Here is a 27,802-nt window from a genome sequence, read left to right on the forward strand (position 1 = left end):
TTTCATATTAGTATGTTTCTGGTATTCATAAAAACGAATGTCGAACTCTCTACCCATGGTTTCTATCTCAAAATTATCTATACAGACAGGAATTCTCTGGGTCCACGTCATTCGCACGTAAGGTTCAAAAGTTCCGATGCTCCGGAAGTCGGGATGCACGACTTTCCGGACACCCTGTACTTACTTCAAGGGCGTACTGGAAACGGAATTTTCATTTGTTAGCGCTGGTTTCTTTTTGGGTGACTCGGATTATACAAAATATCGGATTATTGAGACTCCAATTATCGATAGTCTACTGTATTCCAAAATATTTCAAGTAAAGATCATTCAAAATTTCAATGCCACTCACATTTCTACGTCTTAGAACATTTCGGACTCCCTCAACTGATATCAAAACGTGTATATAAGGAAGATAAACATACAGAAAGGATAACTAAACAATATCTAGATTCAAAATTAAAACTAACTAAAAATAAGTTTTTTTAAAAAAAATAATTTAATAAACTTTAAAAAACTGCATCGAGTAAATCAACTTAAATACAAGCTGGCTACCACCATACACATACTCAGACTTCCGAGTTCCCGGTAACTTTGTACACCTTTTATGTTTTCCAAAGAATCTGACAATTGGGTTCCAAATTTTGTTCAACTGTTTTGAGTCCAATTTCATATTTTTTTTAAATGTATTTATTACCTATGGGCTTTTCATGTCTGCGTCTTGACAATGTTCAAAACATGACTAACCTAATTGGCGCATGAAAATTCTGAAATCTTTCGAGTAAATTCTCATGAAATTGTAAGGAAATATTACTCGTAAATTTTAGAAAGGAAAAGAAAAAAGTGTAAAGTAATGAATTATTTATGTCACCACCTGATATACGAGCTTCAAAAAGTTTCCGGAATTTTATTGTAGCTCTTTATTACAATATAAGTACACATTTACTTAATCGACTTCAAAGTAGGCATCTTCGGAACACACACACACACACACACACATTTGCTTCACCGCTCCTGCGATTGCTGGGAACACCGACGAAAGGGCATTTTTGGCATCTTCCGAAATTCAGCAGTCGCGTTGGTTTTGATGTCTTCTACGGTGACGAAACGGATACCGACGCCATTTTCCTTACAGCATTGTCACCGTAAACTGACTTTAAGACTATTAAAGTAGGTATCTGAAGCAGATTTCGCCAATTTGTATAAAAACTTTATGTTGGCGCGTGCTCGAACTGCGACAATATTCTGACTGAGCACCACATACTTCTCCGTTCAGGTGCCCTACTCGTAAACTGACTGTTATGACCTGTTCACGCTTGTCATATTCATAATTGAAGGGAAAGGGGGGGAAAAACAAGGAATGCCCATGTATGTGCTTTATAGGGTGCTTTGTCCTATCTGTTGGTGACTCTTGGTACTATTTGACTGTATATGCCATGCATGCTTAGATGTAGAAATGCCCATGTAAAAAGGGGCAAAATATTTAACTAACTCTGTTCTTTTTATGTTTTCAATATTAAAACGCCGTTTTCTCGAAAATGCAGTTTTGTGACATTCCTTCTCCTTCAATTAGGGAGCCCCTCGTATGTTCAACATATATGTATCTATAACAAAGAGAGTATCCGTTTTGAGTTTATTTATAAGACAGTACTTCAATAGACTTTATATATATAAAAGAAAAAAAAGAAAAACGTTTGCACTCTTAAGAGTCTTCATCCCGGCGAAATTAAAATACCGCTAATTTTACAGTAATTATGTGATATCTTCAAATAGATAAAAGATAATTGAAATATGGAACAAGAGCGCCCTAGACAATATTATTTTGCGTGAGGTACCGTTATCACAAGTCACCTAGTGGCTTTCCGTTTTCAGCTGTTTAGAAACGCGAAAATAAATGCCGATTTTCAAAATGGCTCGAAATCGAAAGCAGATAAGTAAGTCGTGATAACGGTTTCTCATGTAAAATGATATTGTCTAGGGCGCTCTTGTTCCACATTTCAATTATCTTTTATCTATTTGAAGATATCACATAATTACTGTAAAATTAGCGGTATTTTAATTTCGACGGGATGAAGACTTAACTAATTACCATACTCGCCTTTCTTTTTCAATATAAAAAAAATTACAAACTTAGTATCAAACTGAGGAATCTGAAAGATTCATTTGTTTCCTATTACTGTCGTTCAGGTTTTTATTACCATTTCGTTTACTACACGTTTGAGATAAAAAAAAAAAAAAAAAAAAAAAAAAAAAGCCATTTTCAAAGTACAACTTGAGAAAACAGGAGTAAAATTTGATAACACCCATTTCAGCTTGCATAAATACTTACCTCACAACTCTGTGAGTACACACTATGAATTCCGGCTTCGAATTCCACTGATGATACGTTATGTAGTATCTCGTCTGTAGCCAAATCCATTGTTGGCCTTTCGTTAGGAACCGATAATAACAAGATGTGCCCTCACCTTTCTGCATTACTATAAAGAATTACGAAAATGAAAGTTACAAACATTATAACAAAAACTACTTACACTTAGTTATTGCATATTTTAAGAACTTTCTACATAATGAGAAATTATGTTGTATTCTGAATATGCAACAATTATACACTAGTCGAAAAGATTACCCAACGCCCTCGCCGAACTGGGATACCATTTCTCGTGAGATTAGCGAAGTCAACCAGTGTTGAGTGTGAGAAGAGGGAAGATGGGTGACTGTTTGTGCTCACCAGATGGTGTTGGTGTCATGAGGACAACTGGGGAGCACCTTGAAAGAAAGAACTACCGAATTTCGTTCTAGAAAACCAGCATTAACGGCGAGGGGACCCGATGTGAATGTACACTTCACTCCAAGCGTATAAGTGCCACAAGCCGACTAATAAGCCCTGGCCACCCTTAGGGCTGTTGATAGCAGTTTAGTTTAGTCTATAGGAATAGATTAAAGATGACCAAGTAAGAATTCAAGGATCAAACTTGACACGTAAGAAGGAAGTGCTACTTGTAATGGTCTCAACATAGTGACCATGCAACATCCAGAATGTTATACAGGGTGTTTAAAAACATAGTACTCATTTTGATACTACATGAATCCATCTCGAGTAGTCACTACATAGTTGTTCGAACAAGAACCAGGTCGTACAAATGCTGAATGTTTGTGTAGTGTCCAGTAACCCAGCTTGCTGCAGATTTGCAGATTTTGGTGTATCTGTCAGATGGACATTACCGGTTCGGATAAGGGTGACGCGCTGTTCCACTAGACGTTGTTTCCGATCTATGGTGACGAAATTACACACTTCGTGCAGCACCACCACGGGAAGAGAAGGAAATTACCAGTCGTGTGGGTACCTTGGACCACTGACTGCGAGACAGGTGTGGTGGTTAAGTGCATGTCGGGACAAATGCCGCCTAAAATAAGTACTTATTGGAAGGGCTACAAACTGCCCTTTCCGATGTGAACTATAGTTATAGTGCCATTATCAAACTGTGCAAGGAGCGTGGATTCACTATGTTCAAAAATGGCATATCACAGGCGTTGAAAGGGGCTGGTAAGACGAGGCATGGGAGGATTCGTGTGTGGCAAAAACAGACCAACCTCTGGCCTGTCACTAGCTGCACATGAGCTAAAATTTGGGAAGTCGGGTCTCTAGTCACCAGGGAGAATCCACCCACACACAGGAATATCGCGAACTGGCTACAGATATCACTGAAGACAGCACATCATCATTCACCGCGATTTGAGGTTGGAAAGCGACGGAAGGGGCGTGTTCATAAGCTCTTGCCAAAACACATCTAGGAAATTCGCACCAATTGTCGAAAACTGTAAGTGATACCTGGCCGGTGAAAAATGGAAGTTTGTTGTAACACTGGACGGGGCATCTTTATCTTTATCTGCATGACTGTCACAAGCCACGTGCAACTTTTTATCCATCGACAAGTGCGAGAGACTTTCAAAGATAGTTCACTGAATGCAAGGAAAGTTTTGGCACAGGCTTTATGATCATTGTTGGATATCATATCAGGGCAAGCTGACCATACACGTGTAGCCAAAAATACGAAGATGAATTCGAAGTATTATCAGGCTAACGTTCTGACACTCTTTTATCGAAATGACATTCCCCATCTCTACGGGAGGGACAATAATCATGTGTGGGTGCATCAAGACAAGGTGTCAAGTCACACATCTCGCTCAACCCGCCTCTTTCTCCAACAAATGGCAGAAGAAACTGGAATTCATGTCATTCCATTCACAGACATTCCAATGAAGTCCCCTGATGCGTCATCAATGGACTGTTGCACCTTTGGCCATCTGAAACGAGCCTTGTTTCAGAGAAGACCCCTTACTGTTGAAGAGCTATGGAAAGTCTGTCAGGAGGAGTGGTTGCGGCTTGATATTACTACACTGCGTGCCAGTTTCCTACAGTGGAAACTTTGCTGTCGGGCAATTGCCCAGATACAGGGCCACCAACTAGAGTGCTCTTAACAGTGGCAAAATGGTTTCTCTTAAGATAAGTGCAGTCTGAAATCGTCACCATAGATCGGAAAGAACCTCTGTATGTCCCATACGTGCTCGATAAGACATACGTCTGTAGAACTAGTAAGTCAGGGTAGAGGACGTTGGGTTGTTCTGGTGGTATGGAGACACGGGTTATCCTGCTGCTTGAAGATAGGATCAAACCAACTATCCAGAAAATGTTGAAGGACACGATTGGTAATATAACGGATCTCATACTTCTCTGAAGGAAGATCAGAGGCGAACGGGATATATAAGTACTGTCCCTTGCACCTGAATGTCAAGTGCTGGTGTAATATGGAGAGTACGAACACATGCTGGATTTTACAGCTCACTTGCACGTCTACAGATGACAGTCAGTGTTGGAAATACAAATCCAACTCCCAGGACTGAATACTACATCCGTATTCGCCTCAACACTGTAGTCTTTCCTGACACATATCAGGAGTAAACGTGAGACAGGAACGCGAGAACGTAATCTTGCTTTCAACAATCGATTATTTACTGTTTAGTGTGTTCACATGAGGGTCCCAAGATGACTATGATTACACTAGCGACTGTCATTTTGCCAGCTAGGACGGCCACACATAGTCCTTCTGTTCAAGCCTTTCCCGGTGCGTTGCGGGGCCAAGTCTGATGTAGGAACCTTCCGCTTTCCAACATATACATCACATCACGGATGAACCATTGACACCTCAAGAGCTAAGCGAGAGGTAACTCTACGTACTGACCACCCGGCCTCTTGGAGCCCAAACACACGGTCATGTTTAAAGAAATTCAAATGCATAAAAGGTGCTCTCTGTTTCTATTTTGACACTGCAAACTGTAATCCACACGCAACGGATTAGCACAGACAACAACACTTGTCGCGTCGTCCGAAGTCCCTCAAAGCACTATCAGCATGGACTCAACAATCAACCTGACCCTACAGTGGCTGATGTGCTGAGTTCTTCAAACTAAGACCACTATGCCCTCCAGACATACATTATGTAATTGAAATTTCTTTCTAATCAGACATGAAACCGAGCTGTTTTCAAATATATTTCCACTAGTGGATATTAGTTAATCTAATCAACAAGGCCACAAGAGAAAATTATAGAACTCTCCATATTGAATTCAAATACATGACAAGCTCTTGTCTATCATCCTCGTGACACACATGAAACCTTAAGCACATTAGGTATTTTAACATTTCTATACGAGGAATGGCAAAACATTGTATACTGTTAAATACTATACGAATACGAAAGATATACTGTTAAATAGTGAATTTTTTTAACTAAGTCAAATTTTCTTCAGCATATAGATCTCAGTGTGACCAACTACCGGAGCGAAAAAATCCAGAAAATGACCAAAAATTTACATTTGTTTTGACATTCTCGTATAGATTTAATTTATAAGGCTGCGATTTGCTCTTCTGTAAAAATGTACATATCATGTATTGTCATCCTCATGTAGATGTTACCATTTCGTTTTGACAAAGTATCTACAATTTGAAAAACAATTGATACACAAAAGTGATTTATATCGTTGCATCTTAAATTAAACACACTTTTATGTGTCATAGTTTTCTTGTTACCTCTCTACATTTTCTTGATACCTTCGAGAAAAACTTCCTCGAACTTTTCTTTATGGGGACGACGTCGTCCCATACTCTTGCCTCGTACAATAATACAGCCACAGAAGTTACAATAAATAAATAAAACTTAATAAATGAGAAATTACATTTCAATTTCAATGGTTGTATTATCATGAGCGGTGTTCTGAAGATGTTCTGGATGTACGCAGCACTGTTCAATGTTTTATGCACGAATGTTATACCCGAACGGCCATTGTAGGCTACTATTCAACACATCATGGTATGGTCCTGTGTCTCGCTGACGTATGGTATGGTCCTGTGTCTCGCTGACGTACACACTAAGGAAAGTGTGGATCAATCGCCTGTCACTGAACCCGCAAACGGGCATCATTAGATTCGAAGAAGAATGGCTCTCATAACTAAAGATAATGATACACTACTCATCCTTCCGTTACTTCTTTCGCTAAATCATTGGAAGCGATCTGTATGGTGGTGAGACGTTACGGAAATACTGTCGAGAGGCACACAGAATGGTAGCCTTGCGTCCAGACCAAGGTATCAACATTAATGCGGATACTTCCAGTGGGCGGAACGATTACTCGATACACCCTCACTCGAACCCCACAAACCGCTCGTACTCTACTATGTTGTTCTGGCCTGTCTCCACCATTGACGTATATCACAGTACTAAAAACACCCAAACACTTCAGTTATCATGAGTTCGGAGTTTTCACGGTTAGTATTCTCTTCCTACTGAGTCTACGTAAAGCGCTATTCATCATTACATGTATATGCTCTCTATCAGTAACCCATGATATTTCAAAGTCAATTAGAGCGACTTGGTTATTTCAGGATCATTGAAACATAGAACACCTCACTGAATGCATCTACAGTACTAGTGTCTATGTATATATACTTTATTCTGTAAATTCAAAAAAGAAATGACAATACTTCACGATTTTATCTACAAATGAAATGTATAAATACATAACTACATTTTTGTTTCATCTACAGAAATATGAACTTACATGCTTCATGGCAGGTAACAACTTTTTCAAGATCATCTATATGATAATAGTCATACCCTGAAGTACCTAGTACCTCAAATGGCAAATATCCTATAATTGGTGGTGCTCTAGAAGAAGAAGAGAATGGAAATTCTGTGAATGACATGCAAGAAATGTATATACAAACGTGCATCTCTTATTTGGAACACTATGTTCATGCAATTTAAATAGTACTAAAATAATAGTTTTACTGGCAATTACACACAAGAATAGCCGTTCATAAAATAATAAAAAATCCTGAACTTGACATTCACCATTCAATATCAGGACTCTCATAATTTCGAAGCATGGCATCTCCCTCAACGTGTAACAAAGTAATGGTACTTTACCTGACTGACGAATGAGCATTTTCAAAATATATTATTTTGATGTAGAAGACACCATAGTTTAGTGGTTAGAACATTGGATTCATGTCTATGTGGTTCTGGGTTCGATTCCCGGCCAGTGCTTCCCCAATTTTCGGCGTCCACCTAGCGTCGTGAGGCAAATCGGGGAGTCGTGTGAATAAAAGACGTGACGGCAACTAAGTCTAGAAAGTTCGTGATACGCCTGTTAGAGACAGGGCGCTGAGCACGAGTTCGTTACTAGGATGGACATAGTTCAGCCGATCGCTCACAGATGGCGTTGGAGCGGCTCAGGCCCACAAGTCGGGCCGTAACGCCAAGTGGTTTGGCTAGGTTTTATTATCTCGACGTTAATGATTGTGCCTTCTTTACGTTAGTATTTACCTTACAAAGCTTTTATGTTAGAAAGATAAAAATTTAGAGATTTATTTTCCGGTAACTTAGTTTATTCTTGAACACTTCTTTACTCCGAAACTAATCCGATTTCACCGTTAAAAAATTCCTGAAAGTTTCTCAACTCGAACGCCTTGAAGTGAGAGATGAGATTAAAGTCACTTCAATATATACTCGCTGCTGATTGGTTGAAATTTGGAGTTTAGCGTCGAGGCTGTATAAGGCGTAGACTTACAGCTTAAACGTGGGAACCGAACTACATGAGCTCCCACCGGAAAATCGAACCTGGGTTTCCAGTGCCGAAATACAAGTTATAAATATAAACTTATATAGTGATAAAGCCCCTAAATATGCGTCAATGCTACGCTGAAGTGTTAGCCCATGCAAAGGGTAATTAACTATTTTTCGTTTTCTTTATATTATATATATATATATATATATATATACATATATATATATATATATATATATATATATATATATATATATAAATATATATATAAAATCATTCGTTTCCGAATATGTATATGAAAATATTAAAAGTTCTGGAGGTAATTTTAAAAGACCTTATTTCATTTTAGGCTTACTTCCATTAATTATAACAGTGGTTATTATTGTTTTCTTTAAAAAGTTACAGTTTTCAGTGATTACTTTGTCAATTACGTAATCTATCTATTTGTCAGTGTATATACTCGAGGGTTAATAAAATTTCCTTACAGTACTACACTGAAAACTAGATCTACACACAAAAACCTCTGCGTGTGTGACTTTTTTTTTTTTCGACAAACCGACAGGAAAAAATACATTTTCCAAAATGAGATGCTCAACGATTAAGGAAAACAAGTATCTATTCGTACATACTAATGCAAAAGAAAGTACACTACAACTATGTTCAACGGACCTTACAGTCAACGGAAACTGTGTAGAATAGAAATATCATACAATCGTTTAGAGGTAAGTTCTACTGTCTTTAATCTTTACATACAACTACTTGCAATACTGCATAATTGCTACGGAACAATAAAGTAAACAAAAAAACCTGTATTTCATATCCCCGAAATCACTTGTTTTTCACTTGAGCATGCTTGTATAGAATATACTACAAGATATCATATCTAATTAATAATTTACACATGCATCGAGGAGTAAGGTGATTGCTCTAACTTCAATAGATTTATGTTCAAAAATATTGAACAACAATTTGTAACTGAGGAGTTCTATGTAATAAGGGCCCATAACGGGAAACCATGTTTTGAGGTAATAACGTGCAAATATTTAAAACACGGATATCTTTTGTATTTAATATTTGAACATGTGTGCACTACAGGTCCGGACCTTTCCAAAACTTTGTAACTTAATATGAATTCGTACACTTTTTCAATAAAACTGAACTTGTTTTAACAGCAAAATAATTGATGTGCATGAAAATTTAACTTGACACATCATTTGTTCTCTTTCTCTTATGAAAAAAAAAAATCTAGTTCTATCATCTTTATTTATTTTAATGAAAATAAAGGTGGAAGTATTTTACAATTACTTATCGTCTTTTCGGATGCAGATTAATACCCGTTCAATACCGCATAGATGTAGTAGCTTATAGTATTGCGTCCTTCTCAACAAAAATTTCTGGGTGCGCGCCTGGTGTATTCAACAAAAAGACATACTTTATTTGCCTACTTCAACAAAATAATAAGAAACTTAAGCGCTTGTTCCTCTGTTAACATAAATGTGGACGTTTAAAATAAAGCGTACGTGGATGGGGCTTTCTTAGGGTGAACAACTTTGTATGGTCCCTGCCTACATGTATCTCAGCACTCATACGATATTTTTTTGTGAAACTGACGAAATAAACATAATACCATGACCGGGAATATAGCAGAAAATAAATGGAACAATATTTTTGTAGGAATAAAGGTGCAAAGTAGTCCAAACTGGATACTGGTTCCATCTACGAATAAGGATCCCCGCTGCCTGGTTCTTGGTTTGTGCTTCAAACTTGACGAAACACTTCCCTGTACTAATAATAGCATCTAGGTCCAGAAAACGAAACGAACTTCGTACGTCTCTTCCTTTGTCTGGGTCCAGCTGCAGTGGTTGGCTTTCTAACAACGTAGTTTCTAGATATCCGTTGATGTAATTGGTTGATGTTTCACTACACTTTTGACTCCTTCTTTCCACAATTTGATAACAGGTGCCCTAAGTTTTACGGTAAAAGGAGACGGGTTTTTTCGACTTGCCTTCTGTACATCCACGTACTTGTCAAAAGTGTGTAGTTTTTTCTTCTTTGCCCAGTTTTAAGCGACACAAACCACTGCTTAAAACAGTGATCACTGACTGGAAATATATGTTTCACTGTAGCATCAAATTTCATAGTAATCCAAGAACAAAATATTACCATATTTTTGTTTTGGCCTCCGGCAAGATCAGACATGAAAATGAAGTCTTGTATTCGTGCACTGTCAGTCTCTTTTTGTGTTATACGAGGGCTACCCAGAAAATAAAGACCGTTTAGTTATACAAAATGAAGAACACAATTCTGTTACATACCTGAAGCTTCCTTCACTTCTCTACATGATCACCTTCTTCTACATTTAAACATTTGTCGTGTCTGGTCACGAGCTTAAGAATTCCCATTTTATATTCTTCTGCCGCCAGGGCCGCGGTGGCTCAGTGGTAGAGCGTTCACCTCTGGTGCTTGGGGTCCCGGGTGTAAACCCTGCTCCCGCCAAGTGAATTTTGTGGTGGACAAACACCGTGTGCGTGGGTTTTCTCGGGTTTCACCCGTTTCGCCCCACTTTCTTCATTCCACTATTTCATTCATCTCTCATCATCACCGTCTCCTTTAGCCTAACCGGCATAAGTGGGACGTAAAACTCAAAAATTTCATTTCATTTTCTTCTGCCGCAAGTTCATTAAGCCAGGTGGTCATGTTCCTATTGTGCTGCCAAAATGTCTTGAGCCGTGGCAAAAATGCGAACTAAAGCTCACACCCTCACACACCCTCCCGTTGAGCCAATAAGGGTTCAGCTGTTGCTAAGCGAGAGAAAGCGAGTGGAAATCCTTCAGCCGATAGCAGCGCTTGCAACGGAAGACTAGGGATCAAGTTAATGTGGCATTAGTATAGTGAATTCCACCTTTTCCCTAAGCTGCAACACTTTTTGGGCGGTAAGTGATTTAGAACTGTTGAATGCAGTGATTACGTAGCTTAATGAGCTGGCGGCAGAAATGTATAATGGCTGAATTCTAGAGCTCGTGAATAGATATGACAAATGTTTAAATGTAGGTGATTATATAGAGAAGTGAAGGAAGCTTCAGGTATTTAACAAAATTGTTTTTTCCAATAAATATATTTTTTTTTTTATTTTGTATAACTAAACCGTCTTCATTTTCTGGATGACCCTCGTAAAATCGTATAGGAACGAACACATGATACTGGGATCTTCCTTTGATTCAGTCTCTAGACAACAGTAACAATGCTGTTATTGTGACAGTGAGCATTAAACAAATACACCAACAGGAGTAGTATATAAAATTGTGCACTTTCATGTGTTTTCAGCATTGGTAAATTCTGTGCGTAGTCAAACTCTTTAACACAATATGCAGCTCATAATAATGTCGTCTTTGTTTCTTATAACTTAACGTCTTTACGTTTCTTCGGATTATTAGCACCGCACTGTGAACTCGTGCTACCATATTCATATTAAGACATTTTTCAATGCTCTTCAGTCAACTAGCACCAGCTTCCGGCTCACGACGACTTCTGTTCGTTTACGGGAGCAACGTCGAAACTTTGAGATATCGCAATAAAACTTTCCAGGCATACCAACCTAATACGAAGAATGTAAAAATCCAATCTCCTTAGAAACAGCCTATACTGGTATAGGCCGCAATTACATAGAATTCCTCAATTACTATGACACCTTCCAACTTAACTTGCTACAGACTACTTATAGACTTATAGACCAGACAGAATGAAAAGAACATTGTAATTCGATTCATACTTTTCATAAAAACTAATAAACTATATCTGAAACATTTGTTTTATATATGTAAAACGAAAAAAAAATACTAAAATTTCTTTCATAAGTGGATATCCTCATTATACAAGTAATAATAATAATACTAATCATGTAAAGCAGCCTTAGCCACAGGTCTACAAAGCCCAGAAAGGCTGGCCTCTATGCAGGACGAATGTCACACAATTTGTGAAGTAATTCTACATGTAGAAATAAGCCGAAAAAGTCCTATGAATATGAGTCCGATTTTCGATAGTTACGGAACTGGAGCGGGTTGAAGACTACACACACAAATGAATTATTATGAAGACAAGTGTGAATATTACTCATCGAAATGCTGTGTAGGCGCTGTAGTGGACAGAATAATGGTAGGACAGATGAATGATCCATCCTACAAAAGGTGTGGGGGTTCTTCGATAGATGGCAGCACTGTGACGTCGCACCGAGGCGACAGCTTCAAGCGTACCCAGTGTGCAATTCTGGGTTGGATCCTCAGTGAACAGTCGTGAGGCCGTGTGCGTGTCGTGCAAGTGTTGCACCGATTCACTGTACCAGACAAGTATCCCAGTATCTGAATAACACATTTCCTCAACGGTGGATTGGCCGTGGCCTCCCAGATCACCCGACCTCACCCCATTATACTTCTGTTTATAGGGCTTGTTAAAGCGAGATGTGTATTCTACGAAGGTGGATACACGTGTTGCTTCCACCACCACTCGTATCACCAACGCTGTTGCCCGCATTAAAGCCCGCCGAGATGATGTTCGATGTGCAACACAACACACGCGTTGACAAGTGCATTGAGATGGGTGGGGGACATTTTGAACACCTCTTGTAGGATGGATCAGTCATCTGTCCCACCATTATTCTGTACACCACAGCCTCTACACAGCTTTTCATTAAGTAATATTTACACTTGTCTGCATAATCATTCATGGATGTGTATAGTCTTCAACCCGCTCAGTTCCGTAGCGACAGGAAATCGGACACATGTTCATAGGACTTTTTCGGTTTATTTTCACATGAAAAAATCACCTTACAAATTATGTGACATTCCTCCTGAATCACCCTGTATATTGACTTGTGGTTATATTATATATGTATTTGATGTAATAATAGCTGAACAAACGAATGAATCGTGGAAGTTATATAAGGAAAAACTCCAGGTTACCGAACAATGTTCGAAATATTGAACATGGGCTGTACATATAGCTCGTATGGGTAATTTACGAACTATATGTACTAAGATACTTTTAAGAAACAGAAATGTAAGTAGAATTAAGACGATAATAGAAGCTGAATCCTGGCGCTCAAGTAGAACCGTACAGGCACAGGCAAGTAACATATAAGAAGGTTCAATTTTTTCGATCAAACTTTCGATTTTTTACTCGACATCAATGTGTTCATAGGATATTTTTAATATTTAGGAGTGGTAACAGTGGCGGGTTTAGCGGGTAGGCCGGGTAGGCATGGTCCTACCCAAAGATTTTTGAAAAATACATAAAAACTAAAAGATACAATAAAGAGTAAACGTATTTTCCACTCCTATATTAATGGTAGATAACCATTTACTAAATAGCATCAACCACTACTGTAAAAGTGATTTCCTACTGTCCTTAATCAATCAAATTTGTATATATAAGTATCTATAAGCGAGGAAGCGGACCTACCCAAAATGAAAATAATAAAGCCGCCCCTGAGTGATAATAAGTTCAGAAGAAGTAAGGTGTCGCATGATTTCATATTACAACTCTACTTACGGGGTAAGTACAGATTCGAACTGTTTTATCTTACTATATATGAATCAGTAAGTGCAATTTCTTTGTATGTGAGTAATTCTAATTTCTTTAACATTTCGGCTGAAAATCGTAAAACTTGATCATGAAGATCGTATTCTGAAGGTTCGGAGTACAGAAGTGTGCAATGTACATCTTAAAATTGCACTGTAAAAATTGTGATCAAGATAGGCTCTATTTGATGAAATTGGCAGTTAGATAATTATTGTTTCCGACCACTGTGCTTATTTTTGTGTAAATTAAAGTTATCCAAAAACTGTTTGACTGATTTCGAGATGTAGTCTCTCTTTCCAGCACCAAGGCTATATGAGATGTGGACCTATAGCTTAACGTGGGATCCAAACTAAATGAGCTCCCACTGGAATCTAACCCATGTCTCCTGCTTCGAAGGAAAGTGCACTAATTACATAGCCAAGAAGGACTTATTTTATATAATTAAGAAAACGTATTTTCTGTAAACTGTTTTGGTCAAACGTTGAATTTTGGATTTTTTGTTTTAAAGAAAACTGACTAAAATTTTTCTTCTCGTATTATCATTATTATTTTAAAGAATCCAAAATCCCGACTTACGAAAATTATAGTATGTTCAATAAACTCAAAAAGGTATTATTCACATTTGCTCCTCCCAATTATTAAAGATGATTTAATATTATATATATATATATATATATATATATATATATATATATATATATATATATATATATATATATATAAATGTGAAATTTTCGCTGACAGGTGTCAGCATTGTCAAAAGACTTACGTAACGAACACTATTCAGTAGGAACAGGGTGTACAGAAATTTAATGTTTACAATCATCAATAAAAAAAAATTCTTTAGCTGCTCCAAAGAATACGCATCTTAAAAACTTCGTTTTCTTCAATAGTTGGTCACGGCGGTGAAGATGTCAATGATGTTATTCCAAGTTGTTCAAATGTAATTTTAATCCAAAGTGCCCACGTCCAAATTTAATTTTAATCCATATATGCTAATGAAAGCAGGAAACATTTTTTACACATCAGAATCTATAGTGCGAATTCTTTAACATACACAGAGTAAAAAAGTAAATGAGTGGACCGTGACACGAACCCGGGACCTCCGGTATACCGTGCCGATGCTTTAACCACTACGCCACCCAGTCAGCTTCCAAGAACAGGATTTAGGATTTAAGATTTAGATTTTTGGGCTTTCGACATCTAAGGCCATTTAGCCCTTCACGTTTTGAGGAATGACGTCCCTCAGCAAGCACACAATCTGGGAAAAGGGAAGGAAGAAAGGATTAGGGAGGGAAGGAAACGGCCTGGGACCTATAAGTTAGGTACCATCCCGGCATTAGCCTGGTGTGAATGAGGAAAACCCAGGAAAACCTCATTCAGAGTGGCTGGCCTCAAAAAGCTTTTACACTTTTTCGACCGAGTGCCCCCACCGGGAATCGAGCCCGGGACCAGCTTCCAAGAACAGTCTCTCACTCTCGAGGACGGTGCTCTCTTCTCGGACCACGTGGGTTGTATCACAGACTCTGCTGTGATTGGACAATCCATCTGTACGGTATGTCGGAGGTATCGAGTTCAAGTCCCGATCCAGCAAGTCACTTTTTTTTGTATCTCATAGAATTCGCACCTACAGAGGATTCTGGTGTGTAAAAAGAATCGGTTGTTTCCCCTCATTAGTATATATGAAATCTCAACCGTCATAAGGTGCTCGGAATATAGACACAAAATTGTTCAATCAGAGCAAGGAGCCGTGGTACAACGTACGTGATCTGAAATGAGAACACCTCAGTCACTTTTTCACTCTTTGTAATTTTAATCCGCTTACTGGAATGAAAAAAAAAAAAAAAAAAAAAAAGTCTCGTGTGGCTCTCTTCCTATAAGTAAAGATTTTTTTTATTATTATTAATTTCACTTTATTCATGTTACGCTCGTGTCTTCCCGGTGTTTTCAAAGGCCTACTGTTGGAGCATTGTTACCTTTGGCATCGTGAACATGTGCTTTCAGTCTAGTGTGGATGTGTGTTCCTTTTTGCTATGCCTACATAAGTGTCGTCGCCTGTACAATAATTAAATACACAGATTATCCAACCGCTATTTTCATTAAATAGAGCAGATTGGATTAGTACAATTTGTACAGTGCACTTTTAAGATCTTTACTGTCCACTTTTCTCCAAAGCCTTTACTACAATCTCATCCTATCTTGATGAAAAAGGCTTAACGATTCTTAGCCGAAATATTGAAAAAATTACATTTACCCACATACAGAGGATAGCGAGGTAAGACTATTTTAATGTTTTAGCATCATCACTGCATGTAACGAAGAGTATACTCGTACCTCTACTGTAAAAATTAAAGATGGCTGGGAGTAGTTCTGAACGTAACTGTATATTATCTTTCCATTAATTACAAATATACACAGTGCATAGTTAAAAGCTTAAATCTTAAAGCTTAAAAATAGTGCTGGCCCGAAAATAATTCCAAAACAGAAATATTTAGCAGGTACTGTACACTTGAGTTACAACTGACTATATTGAGGATCTTACCTGTGGTCAAGAAAAAGAAATTTCCATTCTAAACTATGTCTAGAGGTAAATTCACTCTTCGATGAGTCAACTATAGACATTTCCCTTATCAGCTGCGGAGTCTGCAACCGCCCAGTTCCCACGAAAACTAATCTGCAAGTACATAATCATCAAATATAGTTAACAGAGATTTTAAACATTTATCATTATTATTAGTATTCGTGACACTATTATATCGCATTATCCACTGACACAAAAATGAAGCTAAATAAAGAATTGGATTCAATCAACTTTATACTATACGGTTACGTGTTGATGTAGTTTTCTTTGGAAATTCTATTCCATTGTTAAAATTCAAAGTTAATGAAGCACTCAAATCTGAGTAGTTCTCGTGCGAGGGATGTTTCCGAAATTCTGGGTATTTTGTTTTGAATATATATTTTGATTACTCTTCGCCTACATTATAAATAGTTCTTTTATGTAACTTCTAATTAACTGTATGCATTTCTCCCAGCGCGGAACAACTTTTCTGTTCCCCAAACTTCTTCGAAGTCTCTTTTGTCCACTGGTTCAAAGCACTCTTTACGTCTTTTAAGTTTCGAAATCGCGCACCACGTGAGGGTTCTTTCAGTTCTTAGACGAGTTGATTGCCGTTGGGAATTAGATCAGGAGTATGAGATGAACACTGAATTACGTAATTCTCATCGCATGAAAATCTTTTTACTTGAGGACTTTGTGGGTTTTCTGAAAGTTATTCTAATCGCTTTCTTTTGCAATCGGAAATTATTTTCAGCAATTCCCCAATGTATTATTCCGAAGCTAATTAGTGAATTAAACTTGGCGCAGTACACTGGATCCAAATCTATATATATATATATATATATATATATATATATATATATATATATATAAATGAAAGTGAATACTCTATATTTGTGACTTCATACCTCTCAAACCACCCGACCGAACTTGATCAAATTTTTAACATAGATGAGATTTGAGTCTGGGATTTTTTTTTTAATTATTATTTCACTTTGATGGTGCAACTTAGGGGAGGGGGAGGGAAAAATATATAAAAATAAACAAAAGTGAACGTGACTATGTTTGTGACTTAACTCTTGAATCACACGACCGATCTCGATCAAATTTTCAACAGAGATTAAGTTCGGGCCTGGGATAGTTTTTACCATTTCACTTCGACGGTGCTATTTAGGGAAGGGGGAGCAAGGAGGTATTTAAAAATGATCGAAAATGACCGATATTAGTGTCGAATTCATAGTTTTCGGGGTCGCTGAGATGAACAGTGACACTTCGATACTGTTCTAATGCAAATTCAGCTCCGCAACTTGGGGGAGGGGAAGATATATAAAAATGATCAAAAATGACCGATAATAGTGTCGAATTCATAGTTTTCGGGATCGCTGAGACGAACAGGACACTGACACTTCCGATGCTGTTTAAATTCAAATTCAGCTCTTTATGTCTAAAATGAAAGTTACTCTCCCCATGCGAAGAACGGGTATTCCACTGGTAAATAAATAAATAAATAAAACATGTGGCTATCTAGAAAAGTAATGGATAACAATTTAATGGTTGCGAAATGTACGTTCTATTATTTTTTAAACAAAAAAAAAATCAGAAATGATAAAGATATAACAAAGTAGTTAACTTCGTTAATACAGAAAATATAATAATAATTATCGATCCTAATAAATGTTGGAAGTAACTAGAATGATGATTATGAGAAGTAAAAAATGTATCACTCACCTATGGTCTGAATCTGAAAAATTACTAAATTTGCTACTTGAAGAAATAATATTTTCTACTTCTGAGGTATCCCTGTCAGAACCTGAAACAATTAATAGAAAACGAAGTAGTACAAAAGTAAACATCATTTACATAGATCAAAGTGAAAACTAACATATAAACATCTAAGTAATATTTTACAGTAACATTACGTACAGTCAGTTACAAAAGTACAACAAACATATTGTACGTGGGTGATTTAGAAAGTAATGCCTCCAAGCCCACTACTTGGCCAATAGAACTGCAAACATTCTAAACTGTTTTATCGTTAATGCATTGATGTTTAAGCTATAGACTGTCACTTGTTTCACCTTCCGATCTCTTCTCGTTCCAGAATAATGGAGGAATGCATGGTATCCAGTGGTGACGTCCGGTTGAAACAGCGGGCTGTCATTAAATTTCTGACTGTGGGAGGTTTTACGCCCAGGAATACTCATCGCCGGCAACGAGTCATGGATACACCATTACGGCCCGGAAACGAAGCGTCAGTCGATAGAGTACCGCCACACGTCCTCTCTTCCGCCAAAATAATTCAAAGTTGTCCTATCTGCTGGCAAAGTGTTGTTGACATTCTGCCTCATCCTGCCTATAGTCCGTATCTTGCGCCCTGTGATTTTTGGCTCTTTCCCAAATTTAAGGATCACTTTAAGGTCCAACACTACAGTTGTGACGCGGACGTGGAAGCAGCAGTTCGGCCAGCAGCCAGCACAATTTTTCGCCGACGGCATGAAAAACCTTGTTCCACATTGGCACAAGTCCGTAATGGGGACTATGTTGAAAAATCATGTCACCATTTGTAACTGACATTGCAAAGACTGATACCTGTATCGGTGCTATGTCAAACACAAATAAAGGTATCACCTTGGAAGCATTACTTTCTGAATCACCCTTGTATATGCAATTTGCATGTGAAAGATGCAATTTTCTTTTGTCGATGACTGTACAATATAATTATTTTATACTTACATTTCCTCTCCGCCTCAATATTTGTACCGTTAATGCTAATAAATCTTGAGTAAGTACAATTTCGAACTTCTACAATGAGAATTATAATTATTGTTTGCTACAAACAATAATTACAGTGAAACCCATCTATCTTAAGTTACCAACTAAAGGCATGATAATAATACTTTCATTCTAAATTATCTTCTAAAAACCTGCTAACAAGTTTACCGTATGCCTTCAAGTTTTCACGAAAGAGAGTTTTTTATTATTATTATTATTATTCAGTTCATTCTTTTTTCATTCTGCTCTATTCATGTCAGGATCTTTTTTTGTATGTTACTTTTATATAATGGTATGTATTCCTGGTTTTACTCCTTTTTTCTCCTTTCCTTTTTACCTTGCCACTGAGGAAGGAACCAGCTGAGACTTCCGAATCGTCAAAACCTTTAAATTTTTCAAGGGAGGATTCATTGGTAAGTAGCCCCCCCTTTTTTAAAAAAAATTTGAATACCCCCCCCCCATGTGCCCATGTAATTATAACTTATAATAATATTTCAAGAGTGGAAGAGTGCACTCAACCGATATCGAATTTTGATCTCCGGTGTCGATCCGACTAATACGCTATTCGGTTATTCCTCAGAGGAGAGTGACATTTTAAAACGGATGAACACCAATCTAAAGGGTGAAAAATGTATGTTAGTCTGGGCAAGGATTGGATAATCCATCGGAAGAGTAAGCTGGATATCGGTGTTCGAGCACTTTTTCATTCTGTATACTTAGGTATTTCATTGAATCTACAGTTACAAAGAATTTAGTGCTAAAAGATACTGGTTTTTTCCTGTGTTTCTCGTAAGTATATAGTAATTAAGTTCATATTTGTTATTTCATCCAAGTTTCATTTGGTTTCAAATCTATTCAGCTTATGTTTAAAATAAAATGCATGAGATAAGTACGTTGTATATGCATAAAGCAAGACAAATTAGAACTGGAGCAGTTTCACATGAAATACTATTCAGCCAATGAAAACCATCCGAAATGTAAATCATTTGTATTGTTCTAGAGATGTCAACACTGTCTCACTAGAAAATGATTCAAACAACACTATCCTACTTCCGTGGGACTTTGATTTCCTGAAGAGCATGACCTGTGATTTTCAAATGATTACGGGATAACAATGCCAAAACGGGTAAATTTTATCCTTAAAAAAAAAGAAAGAAAAAAAAGAAAAGAAGAAAAAAAGAAAAACGTAATTGATTTCCCTCAGCTTAAGTCTTGGAACATTTTTGTAGGTATTTATAACCATAAAACTTTTTGGTTATTTATTATAAAATCTTACTATTTACCTAGGATGCCTTTGTCTAAATTCAATTTAGTCTTTTGTCCCAACGAAACATAATTCGAATAATGATTTTTCCACTAACGAGGACACCTTATGTATATATTAACCTCTTTGATAGTATGCTTGAGTTCATCTGAACGTTCTGACAATCCTGAAACTGTTTGATTTACATCTTTGGAGTCCCTGATTTGTTCTTTGATCCTCGTATCACTATTTCTCGTATTATCTCTATATGTGTTGGCTACAATCAACCCACGTCGTAGACGCCCGAGGATTTAAGATTTAGATTTCCGGGCTCTCGGCATCTATGGCCATGTTAGCCCATCACGTATGAGGGATGACGTCCCTCAGCGATCACTATATCCGAGGAAAGGGAAGGAAGAAAGCGGCCTGGACCTATATGTTAGGTACCACCCCGGAATTTGCCTGGTGTGAATGACGAAAACCCAGGAAAACCTCATCCAGGATGGCCGGCCTGAAAAAGCTTTTTACACTTTTGCGACCGAGTGCTTCCACCAGAAATTGAACCCGGGACCGCTCGCACCAAAGGCGAGCGTTAGCGATTACGCTACACGGGTCACACGTATACGCCCGAGTTTACCTTACCATCCAAATTTTACAGCCTGTCAAAATGTTTTGAAGATTTTTTTGAGATTTGAAAGCGACTTTGAAGCCATGATTTTGTGCTACTTTTTGTAATCTGAAAGGAAGTTCTGCCCATAACGAGGAAGCTAGGAGGACGAAATATCGCTAAGTAAAAATACAAGCACTTAAGGTTATCAAGAATTTTATTATTCATTGTTATAAAAATGCATAATATGTACACTTTATGAAAATTCTAATTTGTTTTTGTAGCTTTTGTTTCTTTCCAATACCGAGTGAATATTCACCACAATTAATTATTATTTCATTGTGTGTGGGTATTAGCCTTTAGCATAAATAAGAGAAAACTACATTCTCAATTTGAACTTTTGAAGAAAAATCGTACATGCTGCTCTCAATCAGCAATTGTTATGATGTCGATACCCAAATTTGGCATACAAGAGGCACTTAGCAAGAAGTATTTACCTACTGAGGACAAGGAAGTTGCCGTTGGAAGTTTCGAACTGTCAATAAGATGCATTTCTCAGTAAGTCAGTTGCAATTTAATTATTCAACAGCATGCGTCAATTACTTTATTTAATTTATTAATAGAGCATAAAGTCATTTCCCACGTCAGCTACATGCTCCTGAGTATAACCCAAACATTTCCGTTTGTTATAAAGTACAGGACAAAAATAAAGGACCAAAATTGTCATTAAAACTAAGGATGATTTAAGCTCTTTATTTCTATCCTGTACTCCACAATGTTCTACTTATGTGTTATATTACGTTATGTTAATAATTAATCTCCTTGGAAATTATTCAACTTTTTATTAGTTCTTCGAATGATTGTTTCTCCAGTTATATACTAGATTCATGAACGTTACATTTTGCATTTTTCAATTGTCAGAAATGCCATGGCGTATTTTTCTGTTTTTCAAAGATCATTTATCTATGTAAAGGGGAAAATCAATGAAATAACATATTCCCCATTGTTAGATAACTTTCTGTCATCTTTCAGTGAGCATAATTCTAAATCCTTGTCAGCTAAAAACTGAACAAGATGCTGATTTAGTCTCATCTGAATTGAACGTTATACCACGGAGTTATGGAGGGAACAAAACAAATAGAAATATGACAGCGCAAGATCAGGCGAGTATGGTGGATGTGGCAACACATTCCACCTAAGTTCCAATAATTTTTGACAGCTGATCTAACTTGGGTGTAGTCTCGAGTTGTAGTGATAAAACACAACTTTAGGATTAATCAGGGTTGTGGTGGCCCGGTGGTAGAGCGTTCACCGTTGGTGCATGGGATCCCTGGTTCGATTTCAACTCACGTCAAGTGAGCTTCATGTGGACAAACACCATGTGCATGAGTTTTTTTTTTTTTTAGTTTTCCCGTTTCCTTCCACTTTCTTCATTTCACTATTTCATTCATTCCATTTCATTCCTTCTCACTATTATCGTCTCGTTTAGCCTACACGGCATAAATCGTGGGACGTACAACTGAAAGATTTATTTTTTTCCTTTACAATTAACGAGCTCGGAATATTTCTGGATTCGTTCAAAATGTCCCAACTGCCGACCGACAGTACATTCGAATTAATTGCTTGATTCCTTGACAGAAGTTCGAAACACGCCTTTAAAATCTCTACACGTTGAAGGGATGACCATTTTTTAATGTCATTTGAGGTGAATTATCACGTACGGATCACGATCGTTTGCGCACTACATTGTTGTAAACAATCCACTTGTCATAATCAGTTATCAGTCGGTTCGAAAAAGGATAATTCTGCTAAAGTTTATTAAATATTTGCAGATGTCTATATGTGCTATCAAATGAACTTCTTTGAGTCATGAGAAATCCAAACATTGAACTCGCTTACGCATCCCAACTTGTTCAGGTGGTTGTGAACGATTGAATGTTTAGTGTCCAATATTTCTCCAATCTCTCGTGTGGTACAATGTGGGTTTGACTCGATCAATACATTTATTTTGTAGTCATCAATCACAGTGGGCTTTCTTGACCTGTAGGAGCGTAGCTGAGACCAAAAACATCCACCATATAATTTCGTGAACCCCATCGTTGGCACTGACATTTTTGTAGGGCATTGTTACCGTAAATTTTACGAAACTTTTCACAATTTTGACCCGAGTTCTACATTCAATGGAAGAAAATTTTAAAAAATGATTAAAATGAAGTTTATTCTTCCATCTTTAACTTATAAAATCTGCAAAACTAAGTCAAATCCTTCATTCTTTTAAGAATGAAGTTGTAAGTGGTAGCTGCCAAATTATATAGTAATAACATACAAGATGCGAATGACCCTAGTACTTCCAACAATAAACCAGCGACATCTGCTGCAAAAATGCGTCATGACTTTTCCGACAATTCATTATTATGGTGAAGTTGTACGGAAGTGGCTTATCGCTAGATCTTCCTGGTTCCAACCATTCTCCAGTTATTTCCTAACGTTCTCTGGATCAACGTCACATTTAACGAAAGCAATAACTAAAGAAGAGTGGCGTAGTCGCTAACGCTCTCGTCTTTGGTGCGAGCGGTCCCGGGTTCGATTCCCGGTGGAGACACTCGGTCGAAAAAATGTAACAGCTTTTTCAGGCCAGCCATTTTAAGTAAGATTTTTCCTGAGTTTCTCTCATTCACACTAGGGAAAATGCCGGGATGGTACCTAACATAATGGTCTCAGGCCGCTTCCTTCCTTCTCCAATCCTTTCTTCCTTGCCTTTCATCGGATAGTGTGATCGCCGAGGGACGTCATCCCTCATATACGTGATGGACTAAGCGGCCTTAGCTGCCGACAGCCCAGAAATCTAACTCCTAATGTAAGGCTGTAGCCTAGAAAGTAACCAGTGACATCCGATTTTCTCATTTCCAAAGAATCTACAAGATGTCAATTTGGAGACAATCTTCTAATTCCACTAAAGAGAACACCAAACACATTGTAATGATAGGAAAGAAATTCATTTTGCACCCCCGTTAAAACTTAATATTTGATATTTCACTTTGCGCTGGGGTCGTGATAATATATCAATGATTTCTTACAGTTGCAGTAGGAGTGTTCACGATTATAGCCCTAACGCGGGCTGAAATATCGAATATTAAGTTTTAACAGGGATACAAAAGCATTGAATGCAAGGTAAATTTCTCTCCTATGTTAAATATGCATCTTAGTGCATCTACTAGTTATTATACAGTAATAATACTTTTAGAAAGTGAACAATGCAAATATACATACCTTCTTGCCTTATCCACTTGCGGAAATATCCTATAAATTGTACTAGCTCATACGTGACTTCATCGTGACTATCTAAACTTCCCCTTTTCAAATGACAAGAAAATGAAACTTGATTCTCTGGAGGAGAAAAAGAAAGTAGTTTCGAATTACAATTTTGACAAATACTCATCGAACACACACCATATAAACAGATAAATCTAACTATGCTATAAATTTTTATTATGTAGTCCGTGCTTTGTCACCTTCTTAAAGAACATTTTGACCGATCTCAACCAAAATCACGAAAGTAATTGATGATTCTTTAAGACTTATCAAATTTTGTCGAGATTGGTCAAGCAGCTTCTCACAAATGAAAGTTCACGGATGTCATCAGTAATCTGAAAAGTACTCATACGTTAGAGAAAGGGAGGGGGGGGAATCGGAAACAATTGTCACACACCAAGTAACCATACATGAAGGGAACTTGAAAAGCCTATCCGCAACACCTATTTTTGACGAATATTCAAGTCGGTAGCACTGTCGTCCTTTTCACGGAAGACTCCAATCCGATTCCCGGCAGGAATGCAAGTAGTTCGGATCCTACTTTAAACTGTGAGTTCACGTTTCATATAGCTCTGATGTAGAAAAGGGACGTTAGTTTTTTTTATAAAAACTTCTAAAATTTAATATTGTACTTTTTTTAAATTTTTTTATTTATTTATTTATTTATTATATTGTTTCACGGTTCATTTCATTTTCAGGGGATTCCTCAAGCAATTTATCTTTTTACAAATCTAATCCTCAATATATTATGGATAATGGGAGTCGCTCCAAGGAAATCGCTACAGAGAATGAAAAAAAAAAAAAAAAAAAATGAAATATTTCAGTTTAATGTCCCACGAGTATGCCCTTTGGGCTACGGGATACGAATGATTAAAGCATGTAAATGATGATGAAAGATCTGGTAAAGTGAAAATGTGGAAGGAAACGGGAATACCACGAGAAAACCTATGGACACGATGTTCTCCAAGACTTGACTGAGGATCGAACTACGAACCCCACACACCAGAGGTATCATTCCATCACTGAGCCACCATATCCCCTGCTACAGAGAATGAGTAAAATATTAATAATTTACTTTCTTTTACTTGAAGCGACTTCGAATCAATTTTCATGTTGAATTATCTGGAAATTCACATCCCTTTTCAGCCAGGAGAGAATTTTGCGCATAGGTTTAACATGGAATTTGTGAAGGCAAAACCATTAATCGTTAAGTTATGACGGAGCTTCTATGCAGTATGAAAACCAATCAATCACGTACAATGGTCGAAGTAAGACGGTATGCGGTGGTATGCCATACCGTCTATGGTTCTTGTGATGAAGGCATACCGTCTCTGGTTTTTCAATGATCAAAACATACCGTCACTGCAAAGTAAATGCTAAATACCTTTAATAAACCCATTTTTATATACAGTAATTGACGAACAGTTTTGCATATAAAAAGATTTTATTTCTTATGCAGAAATAATTTCTAAGTTGACAACACCGACATTTTTATCATCGTTTCCTACCTTGTGTTTTTAAAATGTGTTTTCAAAGAAGTTTACCTAGTTTCTTTGTTAAGTATGTGTTTCTTCTTGCCTTAATGCATATAAATGCCGTGTTTTGAGCATGGGCGGATTTAGGGGTTGTCAGCTGTGGGGGACGGGCCTTCCGAGAGTTTGGAATACCCCACAGTCGAGTGGGGGACCTGGAGCTTTCCAACAGGAAATTGCTAGCATCCTCATTCGGTTTTTGAGCATTTTCGTGTATAATTCTCTCTAATACAACATAAGGGGATATATATATTTCTTTTTTCACGAAGTTAATGGCGGGGGATCAAAATCTCTCCATATTTCCCTCCCTTGTTACTACAGAGAGGCTCTCCAATGGTTTTCAGTCATTATGTAAATAGAAATGCAATCTTTTAGGCAAAATACCCTAACTGGATTTCAACATTTAAATAGCCGGTATGTCGAGTCAAAATCGTAATAAAACATACCGCCTCTGCTTTTTTTCCACTTCGAACACTGATCACGTATTCTTGAAAAGATCACCCAAATTATTATTTTAATATAACGGAAAATAAAGCATATATACCTGAATTTAAAAAAAAAAAAAAAAAAAAAAAAAAAAAAAAAAAAAAAAAAACATACTCTAAAAACTATGAGAAAGTCCACATTTGCAGGCGGCTTATACAGTGTATGCTGCAGTTATTCAAATACAGACTTTTAAATTGTTAAACGCACTGTAACATTATGTGATAGTTAATGATACTGACAACTTACCCTTGGTTATTGTGTAATTTAACGGGTCAGCACAATTTGTAGGATTAACTAAAACACTGTACAGTTCTGACCTATCATCATCGTATGCTAGGTCATATATTGTCATGTTTAACAGGTCACTCTGAAAGAGAGAAAAATATACATATATTTATATTAGCCATGATAAAGAAGCAGATATAAAAGATCAGAACATTTTTTTCAATGCTTATTACAGTTCAAATTAAACAATCTTTTACCTTCAATGTTTCAGTTTTACATCAACAATAGATCTAAATGTTTTAATGCGGACAGTAATTTAAAAATGGAAACTTTCCTAAATCACAAGATAACAATATACTATGTACAAATGGTTTCATATTTTGGCCTCAGAAATTTGATATCATTACCTTCTATATTGTTTATTCAATTTTACTCCTGTGATTTTACTTTCGAGTATACTTACGTCAGCGAAAATTCGACAATTCAACATATGACATAACATAAAAAAAAAAAGTATTGCAAGTCTTGAAGTATGTGTATCTCCTAAACCCCAATTCAACTCATCTTACTACTATTCTGAAGTGCAAAGTAGGTCACTATTAAGAAGAGCAAAGATTTAATACTTACTGGTAAATATCCCAATAACGATGTTATGCTTTCTGAAGCATACAAAATTCTCCCTGATGATGCAAACACCATGATAAAGCCATCTAAAGCCTGTCAGAAGTAATTAAAAAAAAGACATACTATGAGAATTATCAATTTTACAATTTTATATACAAAAATTGAACATTTGATTTCTTTTCAAAGTATAGGCAAACATAGAGTGAAACAAACTTAAATACATTTCACATTTACAAGTAGTATAAGCAACATTGTCAGCATTATGTGAATTTTACTGTTAAAAATATGTGCTAATGTTAAAAATACGTGTCTCTGTTCACAGCACGCTGATACAACCTGCTACTTAATAGTGTCTAGGGGAGGCTCAGTGGCAGAGTGCTTACCTCTGATCCGTGGGATCCCTGGTTCGATTCCCAGCCACGTAAGTTTGTGGTGGACAACATCGTGTCCGTAGGTTTTCTCAGGGTACTCCCATTTCCTCTCACTTTCTCATTCCACCAATTCTTCCATCATCATTCACTTGCTTTAATCATCGTCTCCCTTAACCTTAAGGGGCATATCGTGGGACGTTAAAATGAAATATTTCCTTTCATTTCATTTCATTTTCTTTCCATATATATTTTTTTGGAAATGTTCCGTGTACTGAACAAATACCATGCTAGTGAGTTTTCTCAGGGTTTTCCCGTTTTATCCCACTTTCTTCCCTCCACCATCTTATTCATTATCACATCTTCCTCAGCCTAGGT

General features: G+C 37.1%; 1 protein-coding gene across 1 annotated transcript in view; it reads right to left on the reverse strand.

The window, feature by feature from the left end:
• Clk (circadian locomoter output cycles kaput protein Clock) overlaps positions 1–27,802 on the reverse strand; it is an 82,495-nt gene that overhangs the window by 17,272 nt on the left and 37,421 nt on the right. The window contains exons 6-12 of the mRNA XM_081727886.1: positions 27,060–27,149; positions 26,454–26,574; positions 24,148–24,264; positions 17,984–18,065; positions 16,238–16,369; positions 7,114–7,220; positions 2,327–2,474 (exon numbers count right to left, since the gene is read on the reverse strand). Of these exons, the coding sequence (XP_081584012.1) occupies positions 2,327–2,474; positions 7,114–7,220; positions 16,238–16,369; positions 17,984–18,065; positions 24,148–24,264; positions 26,454–26,574; positions 27,060–27,149 (797 nt within the window). The remainder of the gene's footprint in view (positions 1–2,326; positions 2,475–7,113; positions 7,221–16,237; positions 16,370–17,983; positions 18,066–24,147; positions 24,265–26,453; positions 26,575–27,059; positions 27,150–27,802) is intronic.

Source organism: Thermobia domestica, chromosome 10, assembly GCF_964235325.1.
Source record: "Thermobia domestica chromosome 10, izTheDome1.hap1.1, whole genome shotgun sequence".
NCBI lineage: Eukaryota > Metazoa > Arthropoda > Insecta > Zygentoma > Lepismatidae > Thermobia > Thermobia domestica.